This window comes from Pipistrellus hanaki, assembly GCF_964339955.1.
Source record: "Pipistrellus hanaki genome assembly, chromosome: X".
NCBI classification, from domain to species: Eukaryota; Metazoa; Chordata; class Mammalia; order Chiroptera; family Vespertilionidae; genus Pipistrellus; species Pipistrellus hanaki.
Genome location: NC_140524.1, coordinates 9,798,575 through 9,817,149, shown reverse-complemented (window position 1 = coordinate 9,817,149; position 18,575 = coordinate 9,798,575). Strand labels below are relative to the sequence as shown.

General features: G+C 42.5%; 1 protein-coding gene across 1 annotated transcript in view; it reads right to left on the bottom strand.

The window, feature by feature from the left end:
• The window catches only part of GAB3 (GRB2 associated binding protein 3), a 78,031-nt gene extending 61,748 nt beyond the window's left edge, over nt 1–16,283 (bottom strand). The window contains exon 1 of the mRNA XM_084871071.1: nt 16,077–16,283. Within this exon, the coding sequence (XP_084727197.1) occupies nt 16,077–16,148 (72 nt within the window). The 5' untranslated portion in view covers nt 16,149–16,283. The remainder of the gene's footprint in view (nt 1–16,076) is intronic.
• Between the last annotated feature and the right edge of the window lie 2,292 nt (nt 16,284–18,575).

Here is an 18,575-nt window from a genome sequence, read left to right as displayed (position 1 = left end):
GATAGCCTTATGTATACAAACAACAACTGATCAGTAGCTATAATGGAGAGGATCCGTTTACAGTAACATCTGCACCAGGATAAACTGCAAATGGGTCACAAATCTAAATGTAAAAAACAAAACCATAGAAATACTAGAAGAAAACTTAGGTGAATTCTTTAAAACCAGGGAGTAGAAAGGCCTTCTTAATGTGACTGAGACTCTAGAAGCTGTAAAATAAAATATGGACACATTTGACTAGATATGCTTTTGTGCACCCACACAGATAACATAAGCCATTGGTCGGCAAACTGAGGCTCTTTGGCCCCTTGAGTGTGGCTCTTCCACAAAATACCACGGCCTGGGTGAGTCTGTTTTTGAAGAAGTTGCGTTAGAAGATGTTTAAGTTTTAAAAATGTGGCTCTCAAAAGAAATTTTAATCATTGTACTGTTGATATTTGACTCTGTTGACTCATGAGTTTGCCGACCACTGACATAAGCAAAGTCAAAATAGAATGAAAAACTGAGGGAAATTTTATATAACTTTTCTCACAAAGGACTCACCACCTCCCAGAAATTGAGACTAAAAAGACCAATGATAAAGAAAGAGCACATGTGTCACAGGAAAATAAACAAAAATATTAAGAAATGTTCAACCTCCCTCTGAATAAAGGAACTACAAATTATAATTCCACAGAAATACCACTTCTTATGATTGGATGGCCGAAATCCCAAAGTTTGACAACACATTCTCTTGGCAAGGCACTATTTACATTGCTGGTAGGAATGCAAACGGACATTTGGTAATATCTACTCCATTTACAGATTCACAGACCCAGAAATCCCAGCTCTGGAAATCATACAGATATATCTACACAAGAACAAGACGTCACATGCAATATTATTAATTGTGGCAATGGTTGCAAATATCAAAAAGAGTGGAAACAACCCAAGTGTCCAAAATATGGAAGTAGTTGAATAAATGTGGTATAGCCACACAACAGAATAGTATCCAGTTGTCAAAAATGAAGGTCTCTGGTTATTGACATAGAGAGAATTCTAGAATTCTTTTTACAGAGAAATATTAAAAATATATATTATTTTTATGGATTTCAGAAAGAGGAAGTGAAAAGAAGAGGGAGAGAGAGAGAAACATCAATGATGAGAGAGAACCATTAATGGGCTGCCTCCTGCACGCCCCCTACTGGGGATGGAGCCCACAACTCGGGCATGTGCTCTGACCTCCTGGTTCATGGGTTGATGCTCAACCACTGCACCACACCAACCAGGCTTTGAGAACTTTTAAGATCTACTCTCTTAGCAACTTTCATATATAAAGTTCAGTATTATTAAGCACAGTCACCATGCTGTACATTACATTCTAATGACTTGTTTCATTACTAGAATTTTGTATCTTTTAACCCACTTTACTCTTTTTTAATATATTTTATTGATTTTTTAGAGAGTGGAAAGGAAAGGGACAGATAGTTAGAAACACTGATGAGAGACAAAAACTGATCAGCTGCCTCCTGCACACCTCCTACTGGGGATGTGCCCGCAACCAAGGTAAATGCCCTGGACGGGAATCGAACCTGGGACCCTTGAGTCCGCAGGCCGACGCTCTATCCAGTGAGCCAAACCGGTTAGGACTAACCCACTTTACTCTTTTGCCCACTCCCTATCTCCTACCTCTGGTGACCACTAATCTTTCCTCTGCATCTGAGTTGGTGTGCTCTTTTTTTTTTAGATTCCAGATATAAGTGAAATAATATTGTATTTGTCTTTCTCTGACTTATTTCACTTAGCGTAATACCCTCCAGGTCCACCCATGCTATTGCAAATGGCAGATTTTCATTATTTTTATGGATGAGTAATATTACATTGTACCATATACCAAAACTACTTTATTCGTCCATTCACTGGGGGACACTTAAGCTGCTTCCATAGCTTGGATATTATGGAAAATGTTACAATAAACATGAAAATCAAGAAGGTGGTCCCAGTGCCTGCAGCTGCAGAGAGAAAGGGAGGAGGAAGAAAGGGAGGAGGGAAGAACTTATTTTTCACTGTATACACTTTAATATGCTTTGATTTTGAATCATGTGCCTGTATTTCTTAAAAATACACTCTCTCTGGGAACAAAGAAACTGTGTATGGAGGAAGAACTACTCAACAAAGGGTGTTGGATCAATTGATTAACTATACAATAAAGTTATACCCTCGCTTTACCTTACACTAATACAATTGCATCAGAGAAATAAAAGTGTTTTTAAAGTGAAACCATCTAAGGTAACCGTGGCTGTGTAAATCTGAAACTCCCAACGTGTCCTCTAAATATAACTCAGAGTGAGATCATCTAGAGGTCAAAAGCAAAGAACAGAAATGACTAAGTACCAAGGCGAAATAAAAGAATAAAACCAAGAGTGTAAGAGACTCAGAAAAAAAATGAGCTCTAGCCAGTTTGGCTAAGTGAATAGAGCGTCGGTCTGGAAACTGAAGGGTCCCGATTTGATTCCAGTCAAGGGCACAAACCAGGGTTTCTGCCTAGATCCCCAGTATGGGGCGTGCAGGAGGAGCCAATCAATGATTCCCTCTCATCATTGATGTTTCCATCTCTCTCTCTCCCTCTCCCTTCCTCTCTGAAATCAATATATATATATATATATATATATATATATATATATATATGAAGCCATATACACTGAGTGGCCATATTATTATGATCTCTGAACATATAATAATCTGGCCACTCAGTATGTGTATGTGTGTGTGTGTTTTGTGTGTATATATATATATATATATATTTTTTTTTTAAAGGCCTGGTACATGAATTCGTGCATGGGTGGGGTCCAGCCAGCCTGGCCAGGGAGAGGGGACATGGGTGGTTGACAATTTGCATATTAGCCTTTTATTATATAGTATATACACTGAGTGGCAAGATTATTATACATTCAGAGATCATCATAATCTGGCCACTCAGTATATTTGTCAACAGGATTCTCATTTCAGCTGAAGAAATTCACAGTTTCGTATAAAACAAAATGTCTCACTCTTGGAACTATTGACATTTTGGGCCAAAGTCTTTGTGGTGGGGGCTGTCCTGTGCATTGTAGGGTGTTTAATAACACCCCTTAGATACCAATAGCTCCTGCCCATCAATTGTTCACAACAACAACAAAAAATGTCCCCAGACATTGCCAGATGTCTCTTAGGGAGATAGGGTTGACATATGTATACAAAAACATTATTTGTTTCCATTATCTGAAATAGAAACCTACCTTTTTGTTTTTGGCTAAATATGGCATCCCTACCTCGGAGGCAAATTCTGACACCCACTGAGAACTGCTGATCTAGATCCTCAAACAGACATCAGCAGACAACCAAGCTTTTGCGAATGTGAAACCAGATTCGCAAAGCTCTTCCTCAAATACCGCAAATAGATTCCTTCCTTCTGCTTCGGGGTCTTCACACACTTCCTGTCCCCTTTCTGGAGACCCGTTCTCCTAAAATGCCTGTATGAACGGGAGGGAGGAAGCCAGGATCTACTCAACACGCAAGGGGAGACTCTCAAAGGATGCTGGGCTATCCAGAGGAGATGGGCCGGCTGCTGCGAAGAGGAAACCATTCTTCGAAATGCAAAGCATGACATGAGGGCCGAACACAGGGCTGAACAGCACAATGTCTACCACTGAAGAACAATCCATGAGCTCCCAGCTGGACCTGAGAAATTATCTCTGAACAGTGACCAAAAGGACCCGAGGACAAGTAGGGGAGGTGGGGGGAGTTGGGACCTAGAGGCTACCCCCGTGTTTCTATTGTCTGTCCACCCTGAGATCACCCCTGTGTAGCCTCCTCTAGTTCTGAGACTGGGACTCCACCAAATGCAACTCGAAGACTCCCCTTTGCTGCTGTCTTCCGGTTGGGTTCTGCTCATGGGAAACACTGGTAGAAGACTGATTTCAAGGCAAGAAAAAGAGAGAAGGGAGTCTCAACACCCAACTTCATGTCTCAGTGGCAGAAGACAGCTGCCAGCTTCCTTCAACAGGATCCTTCTGAGATACCAGTGCCAATGCAGAGCACCCTTCTCTTTAGGAGTTGGAGCAATAGATACATGGCTACAAGGACCCCACCTCCAAACTCCTAGGTTTTCTGGTCATGCTATCTATCCTTCAGCCTAATGCTTGAGTTGAGTTCTGACAATTGTAGCTGGTTTCTGTAGTTACTAATATTTGGTTGCCCCATTTTTGCTCTCTCAGCTTTCTGACACCTGTGTAAACCACACACGCTATTGAATTATCTCTGCTGAATGCTTAGTGTGGCTTCTGTTTTCCTGTCTGAAGCCTGGCTGATACGTGCGTTCGGTGCCAAAAGTAGTTCTAGCAAATAAACCTTTACAATGACCTTGCATAACAGACAAAGTAGAATGCAGAGTAAAAGAACAGCACCAGAAATAAAGAAGGTGGCTTCATAACGCTGGCGTGGTTATTTCAGCAAGATAAAATAACAATCCTGTGTATGGATCTCTCTTTTTTTAATTTAATTTAATTTTTGTCTTTATTGTTTAAAGTATTACATATGTCTCTGTTTTCCGAGACATTGACCTCTCGTGGCCGCTCCCACATCCTCCCTGCCCCCCCTCCCCTAGCACATGCCCTCACCCCCCTACTGTCTTTGTCCATTAGTTATACTTATTGTGTATGGAACTCTTGACAGAGCTTCAAAATATATTAAGCAAAAACTGGTAAAACTTCAAGGTGAAATAGACAAATCCAATTACGATCTGAGATTTCAATACCCCTCTCTCGGTAATTGGTAAACCAAGAAGACAGAATGAAGTAAACAAGGATATAGAACCGAATAACACTACTAACCAACTTGACCTAATTGATATTTATAGAACGCTCCACCCAACAACAACAAAATGTACATTCTTTTCAAGTGCACACAGAACATTTACCAAGATAGACCATATGCTAGGTCAAGTCTCAACAAATTTACAAAGATGAAAATCATACGAAGTATGTTGTTCAACCGCAATGAAATGAAATTAGAACTAAAAACCAAATATAACACATAGGTCACAGAAGAAATAACAAGGGAAATTGGAAAATATCTTGAAGTAAATAGAAATGAAAACACAACATACCAGAATTTGTGGAATGCCACTAGCAGTGCCAAGGGAGAAATTCATAGCACTAAACGGGAGATATCTATAATACTATCAACATACAATATATATTTTAGGTTTTTTTTCATAGCACTAAATACCTATATTAGACAATAAGTAAGGTCTCAAATCAATGGCCTCAGGATCCACTTTCAGACAGAGCACTGGCTCTCATGTGGTCAAGGATAAGGGAAAGAAGACACTAAACACCATATATTCTATTATTCCCTTTTATGAAATTATCAGAAAATGCAAATCTAGAGAGACAGAAAACATATTAGCTCTTTCCTGGGGCTAGATGAGGGAGTGGGGATTGACTGAAAATAGGCCAAGGAAAATTTTGAGGAGGTAGAAATGGCCTAAAACTGTACTGTTGTAATGGTTGCATAGCAATAGATTTACTAAAAAGCACCCAACTACACACTGAGTGGCCAGATTATGATGATCTCAGAATGCATAATCATCTGGCCACTCAGTGTATATCCTATATAATAAAAAGCTAAAATTCAAATTGTCCCCTTCACCAGGAGTTTGACCAGCAGGCAGGCTGGCCAACCACCCATGTCCCCTCCCCCTGGCCAGGCTGGCCGGACCCCACCCATGCACAAATTCATGCACCGGGCCTCACACACACACACACACACACACACACACACACACACACACACACACTGAGTGGCCAGATTATTATGTGTTCAGAGATCATAATAATCTGGCCACTCAGTGTATATGTACAATAGATGACTTCTGAAGCACACATGTATGCGTGCCTGTGTGTGTATATGTGTGTACCTCAATAAAGCTGTCTTTAAAAACCACTGGAGCCATGGCTGGTTTTGCTCAGTGGTTAGAACATCAGCCTGCGGAACGAAGGGTCCTGGGTTCGATTCTGGCCAAGGGCACATGCCTGGGTTGTGGGCTTGATCCCCAGTAGGGGGCATACAGGAGGCAGCTGATCAATGATTCTGATCATTGATATTTCTATCTATCTCTCTCCCTCTCTAAAATCAATAAAATATATATATTTTTTTTAAAAAAAAACAGTTATACCAATCCTCTAACACAGCCACTATTAAAATAAATAAATAAATAAATAAATAGGTATAGCCAACATAGAAGATAAAATGGAATTACAAAATTTAAGTAATCCAAAACAGGACAGAAAAGAAGAAAAATTAAAGAATAAATGAGATAACTAGCAAGATGGTAGAATGAAAATACAAAAGGAAAACCTAAAATTGAAGGGCATGCAGAGATTGAGAGAGAAGCTTTGGCAAACAGCCGCTATCCTAAATACTGTAGAAAATGGAAGACAAAAGACATCTTTAAGGTGCTGAAAGAAAAAAAAAGTCAACCCAGAATTTCATGCCCAGTGAAAATATTTTCAAAATGGGGATAATTCTCAGACAAACCATCATATTAAGAACATTCATTGCCAGCAGACATAAACCACATGAAATATTAGAGGAAGTTCTTTAGGCAGAAGGAATATGACACCAGACAGAAACTTGAACCTACAAAAAAATAAAGAATGCTAGAAATAGAATAAACAAAGGACAGTAAATTTGATTTTTTCCCTTATTTTTAATTGCTTCAAAAGATAATCATCTAAACCAAAATTAATAGCAATCTTTCATGTATTTGTAGCATATGTAAAAATAAAATACATGACAATAATAGTCCAAAGAATATAAGGATAGAATTGGGAATGTACTGTTATAAGGTCCTCAGACTGCTCATGAAGTGGTATATTATTTAAAGGAAGACTCTAATTAATTCAAAATGTATATTTTATGCTCCAGGGGAATTACTAAAAATTTTACAATTTATGTTTGTTAATAGTAGAGATGAAAGAGAATAATAAAAAAAAGTTCAATTAACCTGATGAGGTAGAAACAGAACAAAAGAAACAAAGAACAGATAAAACAAATAGAAAACAGCTAACATTGATAGATTTTAATATTTCAAAATTCACATTTTATGTGAATGAATACACCAATTAAAATAAAGAGGGTAGAAATGCATAAGAAAGCAAGACCCAACTATATGCTGTGTATAAGAAACTCACATTAAATATAAAGACAGCCCTGACTGGTTTGGCTCAGTGGATAGAGCATCAGCTGCGGACTGAAGGGTCCCAGGTTCAATACCAGTCAAGGGCATGTACCTTGGTTGCAGGCATATCCCCAGAAGGGGGTGTGCAGGAGGCAGCTGATCAATGTTTTTCTCTCTCATCGATGTTTCTAATTCTCTATCCCTCTCCCTTCCTCTCTGTAAAAAAATAAAATAAAAAAATAAATCAATAGAATATATTAAAAAAAATAATTATAAAAACACATCTAAGTTAGAAGTAAAAGAATGAAAAAAGGTATACCATGCCAGCACACAGCATCAGGGATAAATACAAACATTAAATAATGAAAAAGTCCATTATTCAAGAAAATCTAATAATTCTAAATATCTTCAACTAACAACAGAGCATCAAAATACATGATGCAAAACCAAATAGAGCCGTGACCGGTTTGGCTCAGTGGATAGAGCATCAGCCTGTGGACTGAAGGGTCCCGGTTCGATTCCAGTCAAGGGCATGTACCTTGGTTGTGGGCACATCCCAAGTTGGGGGTTGCAGGAGGTGGCTGATAGATGTTTCTAACTCTCCCTCTCCCTTCCTCTCTGTGAAAAAGTCAATAAAATATATTTTTTTAAAACACACAAATAGAACTGAAAGGAGAAATGGACAAGTCCATAGTTATAGGGGGAAACTTTCACACCCCTCTCTCAATAATTGATAATAAAAATAAGCAGACAAAAATAGTGAGGATATAAAAGAACTAAACAACACTATCATTGGCAAATATGTTCTCCCATTCAATCAGTGCCTTGTGTCTTTCATTTTGTGAATGGTTTCCTTTGCTGTGCAAAAACGTTTTAGTTTGGTGTTATGAAAAGATGCTCAATGTCACTCATCATCAGAGAAACACAAACCACAATGAGGTACCACCTAACACCTGTGAGACTAGCTAGCATCAATAAATGAACAACTAACAAGTGTTGGCGAGGAAGTGGAGAAAAGGGAGCCCTCATGCACTGCTGATGAGAATGCAGACTGGTGCAGCCCCTGAGGAAAGCAGTATGGAATTATCTCAAAAAATTAAAAATGGAACTACATTATGACTCAGTGATTCCATTTCTGGGAATTAATCCAAAGAAACACAAAACACACTGATTCAAAAGAATATATGTACCCCTATGTTCACTGCAGTGTTATTTACAACAGCCAAGATCTGGAAACAGTCCAAGTGCCCATCAGTAGGTGAGTGGGGGGAAAAGCTTCATTTACATAAAGGAATATTACTCAGTGTAAAAACGAAGGACATCTTTCTTACCTTTGCAACAGCATGGATGGGCCTGGAGAGTATTACGCTAAGTGAAATAAGCCAGTCAGAGAAAGACAAATGCCATAGGATTTCACTTATATGTGGAATCTAATGAACAAAATAAACAAACCAAATAGAAACAGACTCATAGATACAGAGAATAGACTGAATAGAGTGGCAGCTGTCAGAGGGGAGCTGTGTGAAAAAGGTGACGGGGTGGGGGGAGGTAAGAGAAGCTAAAGGGGGTATCAATGGTGATGGAAAACTTGATTTGGGGTATTAAATATACAATATAATGTACAGATGATGTATTATAGAATTATACCTCTGAAACCTATGTAATATTGTTAACCAATGTCATCCCAATAAATTCAATTAAAAAACACTATCAACCAACATGATCTAAGTAGCATTTATAGAATACTCCACACAAGAATAATACACATTTTTTTCAAGTGCACATGTAATATTCACCAAATGAAACTATATTGTGGGTCATAATATAAACGTAACAAATTCTAAAGACTAGAACTCATACAGTTTGTTCTGTAAATTCCATTAGACCATAATGAAATTTAACTAGAAATTAATAACAGAAAAATAGTCTAGAAAATCCACCAATATTTGAAAATTAAAAATACTTATAAGCAATCCTTGGATCAAACAGGAAATCTCAGAGGGACATTAAAGAATATGTTAAGCCCTGAATGGTTTAGCTCAATGGATAGAACGTTGGCCTGCGAACTGAAGGGTCCCATATTCGATTCCGGTCATCGTGGATGTTTCTATCTCTCTCCCTCTTCCTTCCTCTCTGAAATCAATGAAAAACTGTATTTTTAAAAAATAGTATGTTAAAGGAATTAAAATGAAAACATAAAATATCAAATTTTGTGGGATGCACCTAAAGCAGTGCTCAGAATGAAGTTTATAGCAGTAAATGCTTATACTGGGGGAAAAATGCTTATGTTGAAAAATAAGAAAGATCTCAAATCAGTAATTTAAGTTTCCCCCTAAAGAAACTAGATAAAGAGGAGATACAGTTAACCCCAAAACAATCACAAGAAAGTAAATAGTAAAGATAAGAGATAAATCAATAAAATTTAAAGCAGAAAACCAATAGAGAAGATCAATGAAACCAAAGGCTGGTTCTTAGATATCAGTGAAATTGATAGAAGTCTAGCCAAACTGTTCAGGGGGAAAAAAAAAAAGTAGAGAAGAAATAAACTACAGTGTCAGAAATGAAAGAGGAGGCATCACTACAGATTCTACAGACATTAAAGAATAATAAGGGAATAGAATAAACATCTTTGTGCCAATAAATGCAAGAACTGGATTAGAGAAAATCCTTGAAAAACATAAAACTACCAAAGCCCATTCAAGGAGCTACGGATAGCCTGGCCGGTGTGACTCAGAGGTTGAGTGTGGACCTATGAACCAGGAGGTCATGATTTCATTCTAGGTCAGCGTACATGCCCGGGGTTTCGGAGTCAATCCCCAGTAGGGGGCGTGCAGAAGGCAGCCAATCTGATGATTCTCTCATCACTGATGTGTCTATCTCTCTCTCTCTCCCTCTCCCTTACTCTCTTTGAAATCAAGAAAAAACATATTAAAATATTTTTTGAAGAAGCTATGCATAACCTGAATAGCCCTATATCTGTTAAAGAAATAGAGATTATAGTTAATAACTGCCTCACAAAAAAAAGTGCAGGTCCAGATAGTTTCAATGGTGAATGTTTTTGTGAATCAATGGCACCCAAATAAATTCAATTTAAAAAAGTAATCTTGAAGAAAATTTTTAAAAGTAAATAAAAGCTCTGCTATAATAAACTTCTAATCCATTTCATTTGTTAAAAATGGTGACTTTAATCAAACATTTATTTTTTTATTTTTTTAAAAATATATATTTTATTGATTTTTTTACAGAGAGGAAGGGAGAGGGATAGAGAGCTAGAAACGTCGATGAGAGCGAGTCATCGATCAGCTGCCTCTTGCACATCCCCTACTGGGGATATGCCTGCAACCAAGGTACATGCCCTTGACCGGAATCGAACCTGGGACCTTTCAGTCCGCAGACCGACGCTCTACCACTGAGCCAAACCGGTTTCGGCAAACATTTAAAGAAGAAGGAATACCAATTCTGCACAATATCTTTCAGAAAATAGAAGAGGTAAGAACATTTCTCTATATTCATTTTGAGGCGAGCATTATGCTAATATCAAAATCAGTCAAAAGATAACACAAAAGAGGAAAACTACAGATCCATATGCCTCATACACAAAGACATAAATGTCCTCAGCAAAATATTAGCAAATTAAATCCAGGAGTATATGCAAAGGATAATATATTACAACCCAGTGGAGCTTATCCCAGAAGTTCAAGGCTGGCTCAATATGCAAATTTCAGAATAATTCTCCATAGTAACAGACAGAAAAAAAGCATATCAGCATTTTTATAGACGCAATTCATGATTTTTTTTAAAGTCTCGGCAAACTAGCAATAGAAGGAAACTTGATAAAAAGTACCTTCAGCCCTGGCTGGTTTGCCTCAGTGGATAGAGTGTCAGCCTGTGGACTGAGGAGTCCCAGGTTCGATTCTGGTCAAGGGCATGTACCTTGGTTGAGGGTACATCCCCAGTAGGGGGTGTGCAGGAGGCAGCTGATCGATGTTTCTCTCTCATTAATATTTCTAACTCTCTATCCCTCTCCCTCTCCATTCCTCTCTGTAAAAAAAATCAATAAAATATATATTTTTTAAAAAGTAAAAGACTGAATGCTTTCCCAGTAAAATCAGGATAAAGGATGGCTGCTGACAACATTTCTGTGTAGCACAGACAGTACCACAGGTTCTAACTGTAAACAAGGCTACTAGAATTAGTGAGTTAGCAAGGTTGCAGAATACAAGGTTAATATACAACAATCACCTGATAAAACTCCAAGCCACTATATGCCCAGACTACATAGCGAGTGGGTTGGCTCCTCCACAATCTTTAAGGTATAAGAGTCCCAGCCATTCATTATCATCTTCCTCCTGAGTTATTTTGAAATGGCTCTCTCTCTCTCTCTCTCTCTCTCTCTCTCTCTCTCTCTCTCCCTCTCTCTCTCTCTCTCTAACTTGGCTGTAATATTGGTGCTAGAATATACATAATATGGATCATTATTAGACCTCAACCAATCTTCTTTTCTCTCTTCTGCCTCTCCTCCCCTGTCGGATGTACTGTATGTATGTAGTCATAACCTTTGTATTAGTAGATTAGAAATCTACAAATCTGTTTTGTACTTTTATACTGATGGATACTTATGATCACAACTTTTACTAGATTACTGAATACATTTAGTGTTTTCAGGAAATAAAAAATCGACTGATAAACTAATTCTAGTGTGTGCTGCCAAAGTGAGCACAATAAATTAATTCTAAAATTGATATAAAAAGACTAAGGACCTAGAATAGTTAAAACAACTTTCAAAAGTAAAGTTGGAGGGATAAAACTGCCTGGATTCAGGATTTATTATAAAGGTATCGTCTTGAGATCAATGAACAGACTAGAGAATACACAGACCTACATTAGTATGACCAATTCATTCTTTTTAACAAAATTCCAACAATATAGGCTATTCAATAAATGGTACTGGAAGAAATAAAATTACTTTACAAGAAAATGAACAACATCAACCTCACAGCTTTTATAAAATTTAACTCAAATAGGTCACTGATCTAAATATAAAACATTATAAAACTTTTAAGGGGGAGAGGGGAATGGGAAGAGATTAACCAAAGAACTTACATGCATATATGCATTACCCATAGACACAGACAATAGGGTGGTAAAGGCCTGGCGTGGGGCAGGAACCAGATGGAGAGGGGCAATGGGAGGGGAAAAGGTAGACATTTGTAATCTTCTCAACAATACAGATTTTAAAAACATAAGCATAGCCCTAGCCAGTTTGGCTCAGTGGATAGAGCATCGGCCTGCAGACTGAAGGGTCCCAGGTTCGATTCCTGTAAATGGCATGTAACTAGGTTGCAGGCTCAATCCCCAGTCCTGGTCTGGCATGAGCAGGAGGCAACTAATCGATGTTTCTCTCTCCCATCGATGCTTTTCTCCCTCTCCCTTCCACTCTAAAAATCAGTGAAAAAATATCCTCAGGTGAGGAGGAGGAGGAAGAGGCGGAGAAGGAGGAAGAGGAGGAGAAAGAAATAACTAAATAACTAAATAAAACTTTTAGGGGGAAAACCATAGGAGAAAAGTCTTCAGGGTCTAGGACTAGGCAAAGAGTTCTTAGATTTGACACTAAAAATATAATCCATAAAAGAGCATTTGATAAATTGGACTTGATCAAAATTTTCACATCTTTGTCCTAGAAAAGATAGAATGAATAGAATGAAAAAAAACAAACTATAGCCTGGTGGAAAATATTTTCAAATTATATTGCCACAAAGTACTTGTATGCAGAGATATAAAGACTTGGAAGACAGACTGGGATAAAATAAGTGCAGTCCTGAGCTTCGTGCCTGGCACATACAAGCATTCAATAAATTTCAGTCATTATAATTGTATCATCATTGCTCTGGGAGCATTCTTTAAAATTGAGAAAAGGCAAATGTTTATCAACAGAGAAACTGTTAAATTCTGTTCCATCTACTACAAGGAATATTGAGCACTGGTGGGAGAGAATGCATTAATTTATATACTCTAATCTGGAGATGTCCAGTGTTGTGAAGAAAAAAAATATTGGTGGACAATTTTACAGCATGATCTCATGTGTGCAAAAAAGAAAATTATATCTTTGGGAGAAATTTTTCTAGGATGATACTCGCTAAACTGCTAACAGTTGTTATCCCTGGGGAAAGGAGTAGGATAAGGAGCGGTGCACAAAATAGGTAGCATATGGAGGGAAGCTAAAGAGGGCCTTTTACTTGTGGCTCTAGTTAGTCCTAGACGGGTTACCTTTTGACAAGGATCTCGTCCTCTATTATTTGGTGAAACCAAAACGACAAAAGCAAAGCATCAACCATCTTTTCAGAGAGCAGTGATAGAAATGACTTGCCTCATGGAGTCGGAGGGTGAGGCACGAGCTTACCTTGGACCGAAAGACTTAACTGAAAACAGACTCGGCTTCCATTTGTAAGTTAACAAACATTGCAGGCGTGCTGCTTGTTGGCCTGGCAGGGCTAAGAACCCAGGGTCACTGCCCTGGTGGTGCGACGCACTCGCTTTGTTATGTGATATCGTGGTATAAATGGTAGATTGTGGCGTTATCGAGGTCAGGGAGCAAGCCTTTCTTCCTCTGGATCTCCAGCCCGTGCCACAGGGCCTGGCTCAGAGCTGGCGCTCAATTAAAAGGACATGACAAGATCTTAATTAAAGTTGGCTGTGAATAATAGCCCCGATGAACTGACGCACGGTCGCCATCTAGTGGCCACCAGCGGTTCCTGCAGGGCTTAGAAATGAGAGGAAGGGGACTTTGCTTACTGAGGTGCATGTATGCTCCAGACACCTTGCAACAAAACAGCAGGACTAAGGCTACGACCCTAATGAAAAGACACCCCCAAGCCTGGGCTAAAAGGCCCAGGGTTACGTCTTTGGGTGTTGATGACATGGCATCTAGGTACTCTTGTGTCTTAAGTCTCTCCTCTACCACCACTCCATCATCCCAATGCCGCAAACTGTCCAAAGTCCGCACTTGTCCCCCCTCCGTTCACCCCAAAAGAATGAAGCACGTCTGTTAAAAGGTATAGGCCCTCACGCCTTCCCAGCGTTGATGAAATACTAAGCAACTTTCCTAAGCCAGTTTGGCTGGACAAGATACAAAGCAGGACTGGGGAGGGGAAATAGTCCATCAACTTCGCTCTCCAGGTCCCCCATCTTTCTGCATCATCTACTGAAGAAAGGGGACACTCTGAAAATACCGAATACACCTTAAAACGCCTCCCATCCCCAAGGGCGGCCAGGAAACCACTCGAGGCCGGCCTAGTAAGCACCCCCTGCTGGGACAAACCCTCACCTGGCCAGAAAGATCTCGGGGGGCGGCAGGTTTTCCTCTCTCGCCTCCTTTGAATATCAGTGAGTCTGCAAAACAGCTTCACTGTTGTTGTTTTTGAGGGAAGCAGCTGGGTGGTTCAGAGGCTGCGAGATATTGGACCTTGTGTTTGCGGACTTGGGGGGCTCAGAAAGAATCAAGAAGGGGCACCCTGGGAGGCCAGCTGAGAAATCTCGGAATGTATACATCGGATCTGGGACATCTGCGCGCTGAGCAGAACAACGTTCCCGCTAACTGTTGCTCAGCAGAATAAACAACAACAATAAATAAAAAGAAAGAAAGAAAGAAAGAAAGAAAGAAAGAAACACTTTTCTGTAGACTCCCAAGAGGATACCGTCTAGCGTAGGGTCAGGTGGGGAATGGGGCCTTGTAGGACCAAGGGAGAGTATACATCCACGCTTCAAGTTCGCTTCTAATCCCACCTCCTCCACTTCCACACAGTATGTGCCTCATAAACGTAGCAAATTGGCTGCAACTCGGACACCAGTTTGGGAAGATGCCATACACAAGAGATTTGTGGGTGGGCTGCTGGGGAGCGGGGCAGACATGAGTGTGTGTGTGCGTGCGTGTGCGTGTGCGTGTGCGTGTGCGTGTGTGTGTGTGTGTGTTGCTAGCACCCTGCTCCGGACTTGCAGAGAAATTGGGAATTCTGAACAACATGGATCCATCAGGCTACTCCCAGCCTAAAAAAAGCCAGCCCTGGTATCTATTTATATGCAAGTCCCGGAGGACAGAAGTGGTTCTTCCTAATGGATGAAGAACATTCAGTAGCAATCAAGTCTTGAAGGGGAATGTTTTTAAGACCTTATGCCGAGGGTGCTGATGGAGATAATGAGCGCCCGAGCGGTGCGCAGTGCATTTAACATGGTAATGGACTTGGGTAGGAAGATGTGCTGGTAGAGATGGGTCCTTCCCTTATTGCTCACTAGCAGAAGTCCACGGTTCCTGCTGGTACTGGGGGGGGAAAGCGACGTGTCAGCATAAAGAAAAAGCTGAGAAGAGACAGCATGAGAAACGAGTTCCACTCCGTGGAAGGTTCCAGATAGGAGTGTCCGATGACAACTACAAGGGAGAGCACTCCTTACGGTCCAAGTGGAAGGCAGGCCCGGTCCCGCCGGGCTTCTCCCTACCCCCTGCCCTGTCCTCCTCGCCGGGCAATGGGACTCGGGGCTACCCCTCTCTCTCTCCGGGGACCGGGGATTCAGTCGCGATGTCTCTCTCCATCCGGCCGCTCGTGCACCGAGCCCGGCGCTGCAGCCCCAGCCCGCCTTCCTCCCCTCGGGTCCGCGGCGATCGGAGCAGCCGGCCCCGCGATCGCGAGTCCCCGGGCCCCTGCCCGCCGCCGGGACACTGGCTCGACGTGCGATTTCGCTTTCGGTGGATCGGCCTCGCCTGCAGCCCCGGGAGCTGGGAGCGGCTGCCGTTCGGGGCGCAGACAAGCCCGGGGCTCCCGGCGGCCACCCCGCGGGCGGGGACCCCGAGACGCGAGGGTGGGCGGCTGGCGCCCCTACTCACGTAGCGCTGCAGTTTCCTCTCGGGGGGCGACTTGACGAGCCAGCCGGTGCACACAGCGTCGCCCGCGCTCATCGTGGCCGCTGCCGCCGCCGCCGCCCCTTCCTCCAGCTGGGTCGGCCGGCCTCGGCAGGAGGAAGTCGGGCCAGGGATTCCGACGGGGCGGGCCCAGCGCCCGCCCGCCCGCCCAGCGCCGCCCCGTGCGGCCCCGCGACCCCCGCCTCCGGCCGCTCCCCCCCCGCACCCCCCCGCAGGGACGGGCGCCACCGCCCGCGGCGCGAGGCAGCGGGGGAAGCAGGCGGCTGAGCCCCGGGAGCCCCTTCGAGCAAGAGCCCAGCCCGGTGCCTGGGGCCGGACCCCCGGAGAGCGCTCGGAGGGAGCCCCTCCACCTAAGGGGAGCGCAGCGCGGAACCGTCCCCCGCGCCCTCGCCCCCACCGGCCCCCAGTCCCGTCAAAAGGGCCGGTGCAGGCGCCCCGGAGTCCCTGGAGCTAAAACCTGGGCTTCGCACCTGCCATGCATATAGCCAGGCAGTCAATGCCCTCCCTGAGCCCGCTGGGCTGTTTGCAGAAAAGTGCTGCTTTCAAAATGGCATTTGGGGATACTCATTTTAAGGTGATTTTTGAGAAACAAAAGACTCAGCCAGGAAACGGGCGACCCTAAAGCGGGGTGTGGGGTGTGGGGGACGGGAAGAGATTAGCCAAAGACCTTGTATGCATATATGCATGGCCCCTGGACTCAGACAATAGCGTGGTGGGGGCCTGGGGTGAGGCAGGCACTGGGGGGAGGGGGGAAAGGGGGAAGGAAATAGAGGACATCTGTAATACTGTCAACAATAAAAAATGAACCTACAAAAAAGAAAGAAAAGACTCAGAAAGAACCTTTAAACCACCACCACCCCTTTCTTGCCTAAGAGATTCAGATGGAAAAACCTGCTTTAAAAAGCATCCCTGCCCTAGCTGGTTTGGCTCAGTGGATAGGACTGAAGGGTTCCGGGTTCGATTCTGCTCAAGGGCATGTACCTCGGTTGCAGGTGCCCTGGCCCTGGTTGGGGTGTGTGCAGGAGGCAACCAAAGATGTGTCCCTCCCACATGGATGTTTCTCTGTCTCTCCCTCTCCCTTCCACTCTCTCTAAAAATCAATGGAGCCCTAGCAGTTTGGCTCAGTGGATAGAGCATTGGCCTGCAGACTGAAGGGTCCTAGGTTTGATTCAGCTCAAGGGCATGTACCTTGGTTTTGAGGACATCCCCAGTAAGGAGTATGCATGAGGCAGTTGATCCGTGTTTCTAACTCTCTATCCCTCTCCCTTCTTCTCTGTAAAAACTCAATGAAATACATATTTTTTAAAGATATATTTTATTGATTTTTTTAGAGAGGAAGTGAGAGGGATAGCGAGTTAAAAGCATCAATGAGAGAGAAACATCGATCAGCTGACTCCTGCACACCCCCCACTAGGGATGTGCCCGCAACCAAGGAACATGCCCTTGACCTGAATGAAACCTGGGACCCCTCAGTCCATGGGCTGACGCTCTATCCACTGAGGCCAAACCGGTTATGGCAATGAAATATATTTCTTTAAATCAATGGGAAAATATCGTCGGCTGAGGATTAACACACACACACACACACACAAAAGCACTCCTTAAAACAGTCACTTCTAGGGTTCATCTTCTAGTTCAGACACCACCCTACCTCAATATCTATAACCTCTATCGACCTTTCCTTGACGTGTATACTAAGATGGAGAGAGAAGAAAGATTGGGAAAATTTACACACACAGCTCCTATGATCCTCATTTCTAGAACTGGTTTTCATAACTTCCTCCTCCCACTGCTCTCCCTGTCCCTTCCCCACCCCCTTTGCTCTGCAACCAGGACCTCAGCTGGTCAGAAGTGTCCATCTGGGGAGGGCCCCAAACCTTTACTCCCATTGGGTCTGAATGCTCAGTGGTCTTGCCTGAACATAGCAGTAGGATGTGGGGATACTATGGATTCAAGACACAGCCTTCTGCCGAGACCGATTTGGCTCAGTGGTAGAGCAACGGTCTGCGGACTGAAAGGTCCCAGGTTCGATTCCGGTCAAGGGCATGTACATTGGTTGCAGGCACATCCCCAGTGGGGGGTGTGCAGGAGGCAGCTGGTCGATGTTTCTCTCTCGTTGACGTTTCTGGCTCTCTATCTCTCTCCCTTCCTTTTCTCTGTAAAGTATCAATAAAATATATTTTAAAAAAATAAAAATAAAAGACATAGCCTTCTCATCCTATTGTTTACCAGCAACCCGGTGTCCATAGGGTAGTCAACATCAACCATCCAAGCTGGCTCAGTAGATCCTAGTTTGCCTTTTGGTTCAATGGCATAAAGAAGCCTCAATGGCTGCCCTAGCCAATTTGGCTCAGTGGGTAGAGCGTTGGCCTGTGGACTGAAGGGTCGCTGGTTCGATTCCGGTCAAGGGCACATGCCCTGGTTTCGGGCTCATCCCCAAGTGTGGGGCGTGCAGGAGGCAGC